This window comes from Oncorhynchus clarkii, chromosome 25 (genome assembly GCF_045791955.1).
Source record: "Oncorhynchus clarkii lewisi isolate Uvic-CL-2024 chromosome 25, UVic_Ocla_1.0, whole genome shotgun sequence".
NCBI lineage: Eukaryota > Metazoa > Chordata > Actinopteri > Salmoniformes > Salmonidae > Oncorhynchus > Oncorhynchus clarkii.
The window spans coordinates 24,109,262-24,123,236 of NC_092171.1; the positions used below are offsets into that span (position 1 = coordinate 24,109,262).

General features: G+C 45.0%; 1 protein-coding gene across 2 annotated transcripts in view; it reads right to left on the reverse strand.

Moving 5' to 3' along the window:
- The window catches only part of LOC139383772 (rho-associated protein kinase 2-like), a 52,697-nt gene that overhangs the window by 8,322 nt on the left and 30,400 nt on the right, over positions 1 to 13,975 (reverse strand). For both annotated transcript variants that reach the window (XM_071128339.1, XM_071128338.1), the window contains exons 5-21: positions 6,700 to 6,960; positions 6,355 to 6,499; positions 5,998 to 6,136; positions 5,732 to 5,823; positions 5,410 to 5,569; positions 5,165 to 5,228; positions 4,641 to 4,729; positions 4,505 to 4,553; positions 4,241 to 4,376; positions 4,043 to 4,134; positions 3,621 to 3,867; positions 3,416 to 3,522; positions 3,165 to 3,321; positions 2,205 to 2,550; positions 2,006 to 2,075; positions 1,770 to 1,873; positions 1,321 to 1,507 (exon numbers count right to left, since the gene is read on the reverse strand). In XM_071128339.1, coding sequence (XP_070984440.1) covers positions 1,321 to 1,507; positions 1,770 to 1,873; positions 2,006 to 2,075; positions 2,205 to 2,550; positions 3,165 to 3,321; positions 3,416 to 3,522; positions 3,621 to 3,867; positions 4,043 to 4,134; positions 4,241 to 4,376; positions 4,505 to 4,553; positions 4,641 to 4,729; positions 5,165 to 5,228; positions 5,410 to 5,569; positions 5,732 to 5,823; positions 5,998 to 6,136; positions 6,355 to 6,499; positions 6,700 to 6,960 — 2,445 coding nt within the window. The remainder of the gene's footprint in view (positions 1 to 1,320; positions 1,508 to 1,769; positions 1,874 to 2,005; positions 2,076 to 2,204; positions 2,551 to 3,164; positions 3,322 to 3,415; positions 3,523 to 3,620; positions 3,868 to 4,042; positions 4,135 to 4,240; positions 4,377 to 4,504; positions 4,554 to 4,640; positions 4,730 to 5,164; positions 5,229 to 5,409; positions 5,570 to 5,731; positions 5,824 to 5,997; positions 6,137 to 6,354; positions 6,500 to 6,699; positions 6,961 to 13,975) is intronic.

The window sequence follows — 13,975 nt, forward strand, 5'->3', positions numbered from 1 at the left end:
AACTCTCAGGGAACCATATTTACATTTTAGAGGACCCCACATGGGTCCCAGACCCCAAGTTTGGTTACTACTAACCTCTCCCCCTGCTTGCTTCAATGCATCCTTTCTCTGTGCATCTCCTTTGCCTCCTTCATTGCAGCCTGACTCAGCACTATCTGTCTCACTACTCTCTATAAAGGAAAGGTATTTTGTTAGGGTACTTACTATAAGTTCTCATATCTTGTTTATAGCTAGCTTAATTTCAGTCAACTGCTCTTGCTGCTCTCGTTCAACGTTAGCTTCTAACTTTATCCTTCTAGTCAGATAGTTATAGCTAGCTACCTGGCTAATAGCCAAAGCTCTTGAGCTACCTTAGCTAGCTAGATATCTGACTGACATATCAGCAACCAGTTGTACACTCATTCTCCAAGAGTCAGGGGGGGGTTTGTTTGGGCGATGTCTGTTGACAAAACAGGAGTCGAGGGATGTTAAAATAATGCCTAGTGTCAGCGGAGTCTCTGCTACTTGCCACTGTAGGTCTGGGCTGAGGTAGCTCGTTTCACCTCTCTGCTTATGTCGTGGGCTGAGGTAGCTCGTTTCACCGCTCTGCTTATGTCGTGGGATGAGGTAGCTCGTTTCACCTCTCTGCTTATGTCGTGGGCTGAGTTTCCATTGGAAAGTAGTGAAATAATGTGCTGCTAACAAGGCAAATCTGGGGGATCAGGTGCGCATACATGAATCATTCATGATTCCACTCGTTTGCAGAAGTAGACGCAATTACAACTCGGCTCAAGATGCCTTCTGAGCGTTTATCAAAGCTGGGAACGCAATAAGTGGGTAAAAAATCATTAACAAAATAAAAAGGTGAATAAATGCTATTTCATAAATAAATAAAATCCCTGGTTGGTCTGGCAAAACCCATTCATAAAACATCAATATCCTGCCAGGCAGCATTGAATCTACATTTGCTTGCCATTTTACCTATGGATGTGACGTATGGATGTGACGTTCGGCAGCGCCTAATCAGTCACTTCTGTACCTGTCTGGCTAAGTAGCAGTGTGGGTGGAATGAGCGATCTCACCTGGCAACCAGAGAGCGAAACACGGGAGGAAATAAAACTTGGACGTCTGCCTGGAAATTAATTCGCAAGACCAATACATTTTTCTAATATTTTTCATATTAACATAGTGGATCTTTTTCTGTTCTCCTCCTCCTTTTCAAGTACCAACTTGAGAAAATGTCTGACTTTCAAGGTATTCCAGCATATGAATTTCAGAGTGCCAAATTCAAGTACCTTGTGCAAATCCTGATCAGAGGAACATGGACCACTGCTGACTCACCGAGCCGATGGTGATGTCCTTCTCGCCCAGCTCCTGCTTGTGTCGGGCCATCATCTCCTTGAGCTCCAGCTCCTTCATGATCTTCTCCTTCTCCAGGTCGGAGTACTGCTCCTCAGCAATGGAGCGAGCCAGCTGCTCCGAGTCTGCTTTGGTCAGAGTGATCTCCAGCTGCGCCGCCAGGGAGTCCCTGGGGGGGGGGGTCAAATATGTCACATCATGGTGAATTGAACATGGGTGTTGGTTGTGTTCTTTTTTTGTGTCGTTTCTGTAAATAAATCAATAACGATATTCATTACAAAAACTCCGTAAAGAGGAAGAAGGCTTAAACCAGACCCTAGAGAAGCCCATTCTCTTCTGGATATCTGGTCAGATGTTTAAGTTCAGCAGGACTTGAGTTGTAGACTAATGTCAGTAAACAGTGTAGGGCAACGCCACTTCCTTGTACTCACCTCTCCTCTTGTAACTCCTGAAGTGACTGCTGTATGTCCTTGTAGAGTTTGCTCTTCTCTTCACATTCCTCCTTCAACTCCCGCACCTGGGTCTTATACAGCGTCTGGGCAACACAAAGAGATGAGCATCTTCAAAACACTAATTCACACTTCAAGTGTGCAAGAATGCAAGTTCTCAAGTTAGGATTCCACTGTCAAAAACCAACCATTAAGTGTTATAGCTGCAGCAGACTTACAGAAAAATACTGCTCAGCCTCCAGCTGGTCCTGAAGTTCCTTCATTTGGCCATCTGAGTCCTGCCTTTCTCTGTGGTCACAAACATAAATGAATCCTTCGAGTTTGTTTTATTGTTACGCCATTTTCTGTCTGCATTATTATTTGCAAAAAAAGTAAAACATTAAAGGGAGTGAAAAGAAAGTCAGAATGTTGACTGACTTGCGTAGCTCCTGGTTCTGTTTCTCCAGGCTGCGTTTGATTTCCAGCAGGTGGTTGGCCTCCTGTTTCAGCTGCTTCTCAGAGGTCTTCAGGGCATTTAGCTGCTGGTTCTGGGCCTTCAGGTCGTTCTGAGTAAGACTGCGCTTCTGGGTCTCTTGCTCGATCTTCAGGGTCAGGTTCTTCACCTCCTCGGTGAGCCTCTCCTTGTTCCTGCGAAGCTCGTCTAGTTTCTGCAGGGACTGCTTGTAGTCACAGTCGAGCATGCTGCTATGTTTCTCCAGCTCCAACATCCTGTTCTCCACACGCAGCTTTGACGCCCTCTCCTCCTGCAGCTTCTGCTCCATATCTGGGGGAAGAGAGCAAGAGGAGTGATTTATTTAATTCGATTTCACCCTGCTAACCAGAGTCTATTTTTTTTTTTTGAATTTTACCCCTTTTTCTCCCCAATTTCGTAGTATCCAATTGTTGTAGTAGCTACTATCTTGTCTCATCGCTACAACTCCCGTACGGGCTCGGGAGAGACGAAGGTTGAAAGTCATGCGTCCTCCGATACACAACCAACCAAGCCGCTGCTTCTTTAACACAGCACACATCCAACCCGGAAGCCAGCCGCACCAATGCGCCGGAGGAAACACCGTGCACCTGGCCACCTTGGCTAGCGTACACTGCGCCCAGCCCGCCACAGGAGTCGCTGGTGCGCGATGAGACAAGGACACCCCTACCGACCAAGCCCTCCCTAACCCGGGCGACGCTAGGCCAATTGTGCGTCGCCCCACGGACCTCCCGGTCGCGGCCGGTTACGACAGAGCCTGGGCGCGAACCCAGGACTCTGATGGCACAGCTGGCGCTGCAGTACAGCGCCCTTAACCACTGCGCCACCCGGGAGGCCAGAGTCTAGTTTCTTTACCGAAGACTGATTCCTGTCCTTTGTCATACCTGAGAACTCAGGAATGGTCTTACCCTTCATGGCCTCAGACTTGGCACCTTCGATCGACTCAATCTTGCTCTTGTCCGCGAGCCGTGCCTTGGTGGCTTTGTGTGATGCCTCCTCCTGCTCCAGCCCCTGCTGCAACACCTTCAGCTTGTACGTCATGTCTATCTCCTTGTTGTTCTTCTCCTACAGGAGTGAATATGAAAGAGGGTTAAAAAAAGTAATAAAAGTACAGAAATGATAGATGTAGTGATATGAATCAGTATGAATGTTTGTTTACCTTCTCCAGATCAGTGAGTTTCTCCTGTAGTTGTCTCTTCTCAGTCTCTGCCTTGGAAAGGGCCTGTCTCACCTGCCAAACCTCATCTTCCAGCCCCGAGATTCGCCCTACAGAGAGAAAAATTTCACCAAAGGCCAAATCATGCTGCGAGAGATGTACAAGTGAATACATGCAGTCTCTCCCATACAAACACAACCCCACTCACCCTGCATGTCTGTGATGGTCTCAGAGCCCTGGCTGTGTTCTCTCCTCTCAGCCTCCAGTGCTGCCTGCAGCCCGATGAACTCCTTCTCCAGCGTGAGCTTGGAGCGCTCCAGTAGGCAGCACTTGTCCTGCAGCTCTCTGCCCCCAGCCTCCAGAGCTTGCAGCTGCTTGCCTGTTTCCGTCTGGGCCTTCCTCAGCCTTGTGGCCACCTCCTGCTCCGCACGCAACAGAGCATTGGCCTCGTCCAGCTGAAATATTATGGAGAACACGGCAGTCACTTTGTAATGTGCATTCCAATCACACACAAACACATGCACATAAACACTCAGTATACATACGTGGACATATGCACATTAACATATACAAACAGATGAGCACTTAAACACACACAAAGCCATTTTATCCTAAAGCAGAAACACACACCTGTCTTTGTAAGTGAATGTTTTTCTCATTGGATATGTGTGAGTTCTGATTTCTCTTCTTCATTTCGTCCAGCTGGTCTCGTAGGCTGTTGACTGCAGACCACATCACAAGTTAGATATGAAAGTATACTGTGTGTGTGTGTGTGTGTGTGTGTGTGTGTGTGTGTGTGTGTGTGTGTTTTCAGCCAGCGATCCTCACCCTCGTTCTCCAGGCAGCGTTTCCTGTCTGCCTCACTCTCTGCCTTGCGATGGCTCTCCACAGTCTTGTGCTGCAGTAGAGCCTTCTCTCTCTCCAGCTGCCTCAGACTCGACTCCAGAGCCTTCCTGCTACTCACCTGTCAACGTACCACCACAAAGGAAAGTGTTGGAATGGAACAACTCGTATTCTTTCTTGGTTGCCATTTTTCTCAGTTTTGTGCTGTAGTTGTATGCTATATTGCTACTGTAGCTCCAAAGTTCTCACTTCTTCATCAAGATCTTTGGAGGTTTTCTCTAGACGACTGGTGGCAGTTCTGCAGGAAGAGAGTGCAGGTCAACTTCATCTCCCACGATCATACATGTAACGCTAATGGTTTTTAGTAAGTGTGTATAATGACTACCTGCACTTGTGCTCCAGCTCATCTTTGGTCTGCATCTCATTATTGAGCTGCTCTTCCAGCTGGTGGAGTTTCTTCTGCAGCTTGGCTGACTGAGCAAGGAGGAAGAGGAGTAGGGAAGGGAAGGGAAAGCACAACCGTTACGATACACTTCACCTGGACTCTGCTCTGACACTATAGTGTATCATTTTACCACAATTTGATCAAAGCCAATTGATTTCAAAACAGAGATGAGTCAAGAGAGAGAATACTTACCATCACAATATCCTGCAGCAGATGAGAAATTAATTAAGTTAGTTCGGCAAAACAATTTCAGTCAGCATAGAAGTCAATGAGCGGACAGCCTTTCCAGGATTAGCTTGTTGTTTAGCTACTGGAGGAAAGCTCCATTAAATGTTTCATCATCGCTAAGAACCTGATAGATTGTGTACAACTCCTCAGCTCAACTACAGGAATTATACAATTATGACCAGTTATGACATTGTTATTATACATTAGATTAATAAGCACAAAATAGAAATACCCACCTCTCCTTTCAAGGCTGTTGAGTTCACAGTCACAACTGTTGAGTTATTCACACCGCTTAGTAACCTGGAGGAAACACATTGGTGTTTGATGAGGAACTAACAGCTCACACACACTTTCATACTCCTTAACACAATCAAAGCTTTGTGAAACTTAGTAACTCATGTGTAGTGGATGGCTGAGGTCAAAATATTGTCCATGATGAGGACGGGGGTGTGATAGGGAGACATGCAATTTCAAGTCTTACTGGTCCTCCTTAAAGTATGTGAAGCCGACGAAGGGAAGCTGGTTGCCCACAAAGGCCTTAGGAGTAGGGAAGGTCTCCACGTCACCCTTGTCATCTTCTATCTCATCAAAGTTACTGGTGTCAATGTCACTGCTCAATTCTGGAACCACAGGAGCGGCCGCTGAACAGTAGCAATGCGGGAGATGGGAAAGAAAAAAAATATTGTTTGTGTTATTCATGTCATTTCTAGGTATCCATATGTAATAGATTGTGTATTGTACCAGGATGATAACATTTGTATGATAAAATAATTACATTAAATTGACTTGACAGAGACACCTACTGTTTCTAATGCTGTCAAAGTTCCATTGGTCATTCTTGAAAAAGGGGTGTCGTTTGATCTCCTCCACCCCGTTGCGGCCCAGTCGTACCTCCCTAAACGCCAAATAAAGGGCCATGGACTTCTGTTATGAGAGCTGGGACAGTTCCGTCTGAACACAGTGGATATTGGTCGGTTTATTAGGACTACTACAAACATTTGTTTGCAAACTGTAACTTAAAGTTTTTGTAACTGTGGTTACTTGATTTATGTTTTTTTATCCTTGCTACCTGTCTGTCAAGAAGGCACAGATTAAGTTTTTGGCATCTTTGGAGATCTCTACGTCATCTGGAAAGTTGAGGGAATTCTTGTGGTCCATGATCTTACTGTAGGTTCCAACAAGGGAGTCGGCATAGAACGGTGTGTCACCTAATAGGAACAAACACAGAAATGAGGTGCAAAATAATGACGACATGTTCTAAGCAATTTGCTTACAAGTTCTCTAATACATCTTTATAGGCAGACTTTAAATATCTTAGTTCCAGATAAACCACCCAGTAAAAGACTTCAGTTAGTGGAAATGAAGATTGAGGCATAAAGAAAGAGCGGAAACATACACACCAAGAAGTTAGACAACACCAACTCACCGACTAGCATCTCGAAGATGAAGACCCCTACAGACCACCAATCACACTCCCGTCCATAGTAACCATCTCCACCCTGCGACTTCAGAACCTCAGGAGAGATGTAGTCTGGAGTGCCAACCGCTGTGTCACAGTGCACCATCCCAGTCTGTAACCAGTCAATCCTTCAGTTAGATACACTAGCTCAAGCAAACCAGGTCTGAATCATCAAGTGTATATATACAGTTAAGATATAAGTGTTAACCTAAAGCACAGCGAGACACTAGAGATATTCTGCTGGAAGTATTGTGAGTAATGCTCTCTTCAGCACATTGCACAACTGGAACAAGGGGAAAATATTGCCCTTACCGAGTCCATCTTCATGCAGGTTCCGAAGTCGGCCAGTTTGAGGTGTCCGTGGCGGTCCAGGAGCATGTTGTCAGGCTTGACGTCGCGGTGGATGAAACCCAGGGAGTGGATGGCATCCAGTGCCATGACCACCTCGGCCGTATAGAACCGGGCCCACTTCTCAGGCACATCATAGGTACTGGTGAGGTTCACCAGGTCCCCTCCAGGCATGTACTCCATCACCATGTAGAGGTAACGGTCATCTTGGAAGGCACAGCACAACTAGACATAGGCCGGAAAGCAAAAACAATACAAGTTAAAGGGTCCTCTTACATCACACATTTCTGGTTCGATATGGTTTGTGCAGATTGTTTTGATACATTTTTGTCTAATGTGATATATTATCTAGTGTGTGTGTCATGTCTAGGGCTGTGGCGGTCACAACATTTCATCAACCTGTGATTGTCAAGCAAAAAACTGCCAGTCTCACGGTAATTAACAAACATGTTAAGTACTGATCTGACTATACCATATGGCTGTGGGCTACATTAGCTCATTCAGCGGACAAGATTTGCTTACAATTCCGAGGCATTAGTTATAGTATGAAGAATACAATTGAATAAAATAGGATATTTTCTCCAAACATTTGAAGGGAGTGAGCGCATGCATGCAGCGATTTTGTGTTGAGAGGTTAACAAAGAAACAGGTACGCTTCATTTAGAGATATTAATGTAACTTTAGTTGTTCTGCAAACATTGGGCTATGCATGTCATCAGTCTCTCATTCACAATGTGACAAGCACTTGATATTGTCTAGAATTTCTACCCCCAAGCCATAAGACCCCTGAACATCTAATCAAATGGCTACCCGGACCATTTGCATTGCCCCCCCCTCTACCAACATGTACAAATTATCTCAACTAACCTGTGTCCCCGCACACTGACTCTGTACCGGTAGACCCTGTACATAGCCTTGCTACTGTTATTTTACTGCTGCTCTTTAATTATTTGTCTTTTTAAATTTTTTTTTTTACTTAACACACATTTTTCTTAAAACTGCATTGTTGGTTAAGGGCTTGTCAGTAAGCATTTCACTGGAAGGTTTACAGCTGTTGTATTCGGCGCATGTGACAAATACAATTTGATGTGTGTGGCCGTAATCCCCCCCCTAAAAAAATCTATGACTTTTGCAGCCAGTGGCCATTTGTGCCCTTAGGCTGAATATAAGCATTATAATTCCCATCTCCCTGCATGCTCCGAAGCACTGCTCTCTCACGTGGCTCTCCGTCACATGATCGGGTCCTTCTCACAGGCGTGAAACAGACACATCGGGGACTTAACTGCGTGCGTTCTTATTCAATTCTGAGGAGCATATTAAAAGATGTTGGAAGAACTGTCCATTTTTTACTTTTCGTCAGCCAACAATACGAGTAGGCCTAACAAACAGCAGAAGGATTAGCCTGTCAATCTACTATCCCCCATAATACAAAAAAATGGACCTATTCAATGCAATAAATATTCCAAACAGTCTGGGAGAGTCTGCGATAGATCCCAAATTAATACAACCACTAGCCTAAAAAAAAAAAAAAAAACTTTTAAGCAATGAGCCTGATGCAACAGATGAGAACGTTCAGCTTAAAATGTTGATAAACTATTAAGCCATTTCTTTACATTATAAGCTCAGTAATGCACTCATGTAGGCAGTAGGCTATATGCACAAATATACCATGATCAAGAAAACACCATTATCAAGTGACAAATGTGATTACTCTTGTAATGCTTTTATTATAAAAGGTGCAATTTTAATGGTGAAAATGATCTTCTCCAAACTTCAATTTCACGCGCTGCTTATGTATGCCAGTTAGGCTCTACACCCGTTGTAAAGTGGATTAATGTGCTTCATTTTAAGAAGTTATTTGGCCACTTTAGCTGTGATACAAACCTTATCAAAACAGAATGACCTATGGGCTAGGCTATATGTGGTGTGCGACTATGATTTGAGAAATAAAAAAGGTATGCATTGTTTCTTGCCTCACGCTGGGCATCGTTCACAAGTGATAGGCAAATTTTGTCACCCATCAGACTATTCTTGATTTAATCTTGTCTACACATATACTAAATAATATGTGTGAAATTTGTTCTGGTTTAGAATGGAACATGCAATGCACCGGTCTTGAAATCGGGGCAGGGGAAAAAAATTACATGTCATCTATGTATAGGGATGTGTATCGTTAAGATTTTACATGTATTACTACTTATACCAATACTGCTCATCGATCCGGTACTTCAACAGTATTCTTAACGGTTCTTTTTGTTACTTTTTATGGGGGAAAACAAAAAACAAATTAAGAACAGAATTAACATTGCTTTATTTTCTGAAATGTAAAATAAATAAATAAATAAAATATTTACAACAAAAGAAACAGCAATGTTTTGAACAAATCACTATTATAGACTAATGTTGTGATGATGGAAATGTAAGAAATGAAATAAACAATATTTTCCTGCAAAAGAAAAGACAGTGGTATAGAGAAACACGGGTGGGGCATTAAGGTAGGCTGTAAAAGAAAAGACAGTGGTATAGAGCAACACGGGTGGGGAATTAAGGTAGGCTGTAAAAGAAAAGACAGTGGTATAGAGCAACACGGGTGGGGAATTAAGGTAGGCTGTAAAAGAAAAGACAGTGGTATAGAGCAACACGGGTGGGGCATTAAGGTAGGCTGTAAAAGAAAAGAGTGGTACAGAGCAACACGGGTGGGGCATTAAGGTAGGCTGTAAAAGAAAAGACAGTGGTACAGAGCAACACGGGTGGGGAATGCAGGTAGGCTGTAAAAGAAAAGACAGTGGTATAGAGCAACACGGGTGGGGCATTAAGGTAGGCTGTAAAAGAAAAGACAGTGGTATAGAGCAACACGGGTGGGGCATTAAGGTAGGCTGTAAAAGAAAAGACAGTGGTATAGAGCAACACGGGTGGGGCATTAAGGTAGGCTGTAAAAGAAAAGACAGTGGTATAGAGCAACACGGGTAGGGCATTAAGGTAGGCTGTAAAAGAAAAGACAGTGGTATAGAGCAACACGGGTGGGGCATTAAGGTAGGCTGTAAAAGAAAAGACAGTGGTATAGAGCAACACGGGTGGGGCATTAAGGTAGGCTGTAAAAGAAAAGACAGTGGTACAGAGCAACACGGGTGGGGCATGCAGGTAGGCTGTAAAAGAAAAGACAGTGGTATAGAGCAACACGGGTGGGGCATTAAGGTAGGCTGTAAAAGAAAAGACAGTGGTATAGAGCAACACGGGTGGGGCATTAAGGTAGGCTGTAAAAGAAAAGACAGTGGTATAGAGCAACACGGGTGGGGCATTAAGGTAGGCTGTAAAAGAAAAGACAGTGGTATAGAGCAACACGGGTAGGGCATTAAGGTAGGCTGTAAAAGAAAAGACAGTGGTATAGAGCAACACGGGTGGGGCATTAAGGTAGGCTGTAAAAGAAAAGACAGTGGTATAGAGCAACACGGGTGGGGCATTAAGGTAGACTGTAAAAGAAAAGACAGTGGTATAGAGCAACACGGGTGGGGCATTAAGGTAGACTGTAAAAGAAAAGACAGTGGTACAGAGCAACACGGGTGGGGCATTAAGGTAGGCTGTAAAAGAAAAGACAGTGGTACAGAGCAACACGGGTGGGGCATTAAGGTAGGCTGCAAAAGGACTAACAGTTCTTAGCAGTTCTTCTGGAGAAAGACCAACATAAACGCAACAAAAAAAGTAATGTGCTCTAAATGTCAACTGCATTTATTTTCAGCAAAATTAACATGTGTAAATATTTGTATGAACATAAAAAAGTTCAACAACAGATATGAACTGAACAAATTAAATGGAATAATATGTCCCTGAACGAAGGAGGGGGGGTCAAAATCAAAAGTAAGTCAGTATCTGGTGTGGTCACCAGCTGCATTAAGTACTGCAGTGCATCTCCGCCTCATGGACTGCACCAGATTTGCCAGTTCTTGCTGTGAGATGTTACCCCACTCTTTCACCAAGGCACCTGCAAGTTCTCTGACATTTCTGGGTGGAATGGCCCTAGCCCTCACCCTCCGATCCAACAGGTCCCAGATGTGCTCAATGGGATTGAGATCCGCGCTCTTCGCTGGCCATGGCAGAACACTGACATTCCTGTCTTGCAGGAAATCACGCACAGAACGAGCAGTATGGCTGGTGGCATTGTCATGCTGGAGGGTCATGTCAGGATGAGCCTGCAGGAAGGGTTCCACATGAGGGAGGAGGATGTCTTCCCTGTAACGCACAGCATTGAGATTGCCTGCAATGACAACAAGCTCAGTCCGATGATGCTGTGACACACCGCCCCAGACCATGACAGACCCTCCACCTCGATCCCGCTCCAGAGTTACAGGCCTCGGTGTAACGCTCATTCCTTCGACGTTAAACGCGAATCCGACCATCACCCCTGGTGAGACAAAACCGCGACTCGTCAGTGAAGAGCACTTTTTGCCAGTCCTGTCTGGTCCAGCGACGGTGGGTTTGTGCCCATAGGCGACGTTGTTGCTGGTGAGGACCTGCCTTACAACAGGCCTACAAGCCCCTCAGTCCAGCCTCTTTCAGCCTATTGCGGACAGTCTAAGCACTGATTGAGGGAATGTGCGTTCCTGGTGTAACTTGGGCAGTTGTTGTTGCCATCCTGTACCTGTCCCGCAGGTGTGATGTTCGGATGTACCGATCCTGTGCAGGTGTCATTACACGTGGTCTGCCACGGCGACGATGATCAGCTGTCTGTCCTGTCTCCCTGTAAGGCTGTCTTAAGCGTCTCACAGTACGAACATTGCAACTTATTGCCCTGGCCACATCTGCAGTCCTCATGCCTCCTTGCAGCATGCCTAAGGCACATTCACACAAATGAGCAGGGACCCTGGGCATCTTTCTTTCTGTGTTTTTCAGAGTCAGTAGAAAGTGTCTTTAGTTTTCATAACTGTGACCTTAATTGTCTACAGTCTGTCAGCTGTTAGTGTCTTAACGGCCGTTCCATAGGTGCATGTTCATCAATTGTTTATGGTTCATTTGGGACGGTTTATGGTTTACAGTGAAGATCTGTGAAGTTATTTGGATTTTTACGAAAGACAGGGTCCTGAAAATGCCTTTTTTATTTGCCTTCTCTGGCAGAAGTCGGGACCTCTTTTGGCTTATTGTGTTGCCTGCAGTCAAAAATACCCTCTCGCTAGGGGTGGAGGAGGCTTGAGCACAGAGGTAGCTTGTTGCAATGTTTGTGAGGGGCAGAGTAGCTCTCTTCTCCCACCACTACATCACAGGATCTTCAGTCATGGGAATGGGAGGCAGGCCTTTGTAGAGCTCGACCTCTAGGTCAACACGCTCGCTGAGGGTGAGGGACGAGGTGTCCTTTTGGATCGTCAACCTCAACTCCCTGTCCTCCAAGGCAATCCTTGTTTTGTACAACGGAGGGACTGTCTCCTCCATTTCCTCTCCTTCAGACTCCTCTGTGTCTGTCTGCTCCGGCTCCTCTGACAGCCCTGGTGTTGCTCCTGTCACATCGGCCTCAACAGTTGCCGGCATCACTCACCGGCCTCCCTTTAAATCCGGGGTCCAATGCTGTGGACTCATGCAGGAAGGCTTGAATGTTCCCATCCTGATAGCGCTCGGAGAGGTTCTCCCACACCTTCTCTTTGATGGTTGCCACAAACGTATCTTCATGCTTCACAGTGAAGTGCTCTTCCAGTTTTTGAGGATGGGTTTGATCTGTCCACAGGTGGCATTCTTTTCACATGACACACAGTGTGGATGTATGGAGGATTCTCATGAACTGGACAAACTCCTCAGGCTTAAGGAAGTCCTCGTCCTTCAGACGGTCCAGGTTGTCCTTGGACATTGATTTTCGTAATCGTGGGTTCAACGCTGCTGCTTGGACCGCTGGATATTGCTCCATGAATCTCTCTATCATTAGATAGAGTTCCATCTGGTCTTGACATCAAGGATGAGTGTGCTGCAGAAGGCCTGAACAACAAAAAACATACATTTAATTACCACATACTTGAATATTGAATTAAATTGTTAAATGTGGGAATTTCAAAATAATACTTTAATAGATTGAACTGGCTTTTTACCAAGGAGCTGCTGCTTTTCCTTCAAGACTGTTTTGGACATCGAGGATCTCTTGAACCACACAACCACTGCTTTGATTCGGGCTGCCCATTTATCAATTGAAGAATTTTTGTAGATTCTCTGTGCTGCCAGATTCATTGTGTGTGCAAAGCATCCTATTTTTAGGATGTGTAGCCTCTTGATGGCAATATCCATATTTCTAGCATTATCAACAGTCACAGCTATAATCTTGCTCGGCTCTGTCTCAAACTCTTCCAGAATGTCTGAGATCTCCTCTGCCACTACTTCGCCAGTTTGCAATTTGTACACTGCCCTGGTGTGGAGGATCTTCTGTTTTACACTGCCCTGGCTTGTGTAGTGCACTTTAACAGTGAGATAGTGGTCCTCACAGAGGCTGGGCCACCCATCTGATGTGATGGCCAGCTTCGGCACGTCCTTCAGCTCAGCGATCACATTGGCCATTTCTACACCCTACCAGGTAGGAATTAATGTGTCACTGAGGTAACTCCTAGAGGGAGGGGTATACCGTTGAAGTCAGAAGTTTACATACACTCAATTAGTATTTGGTAGCATTGCCTTAATTGTTTAACTTGGGTCAAACATTTTGGGTAGCCTTCCACAAGCTTCCCACAATAAGTTGGGTGAATTTTGGCCCATTCCTCCTGACAGAGCTGATGTAACTGAGTCAGGTTTGTAGGCCTCCTTGCTCGCACATGCTTTTTCAGTTCTGCCCACAGAGTTTCTATAGGATGGAGGTCAGGGCTTTGTGATGGCCACTCCAATATCTTGACGTGGCAAAATGGCTTAAGGACAACAACAACTTTGGAAGTATGCTTGGGGTCATTGTCCATTTGGAAGACCCATTTGCGACCAAGCTTTAACTTCTAGACTGATGTCTTGAGATGTTGCTTCAATATATCCACATAATTCCTCATGATGCTATCTATTTTGTGAAGTGCACCAGTCCCTCCTGCAGCAAAGCACCCCCACAACATGATGCTGCCACCCACGTGCTTCACGGTTGGGATGGTGTTCTTCGGCTTGCAAGCCTCCCCCTTTTCCTCTAAACATAACGATGGTCATTATGGCCAAACAGTTCTATTTTTGTTTCATCAGACCAGAGGACATTTCTCCAAAAAGTACGATCTTTGTCTCCATGTGCAGTTGCAAACCGTAG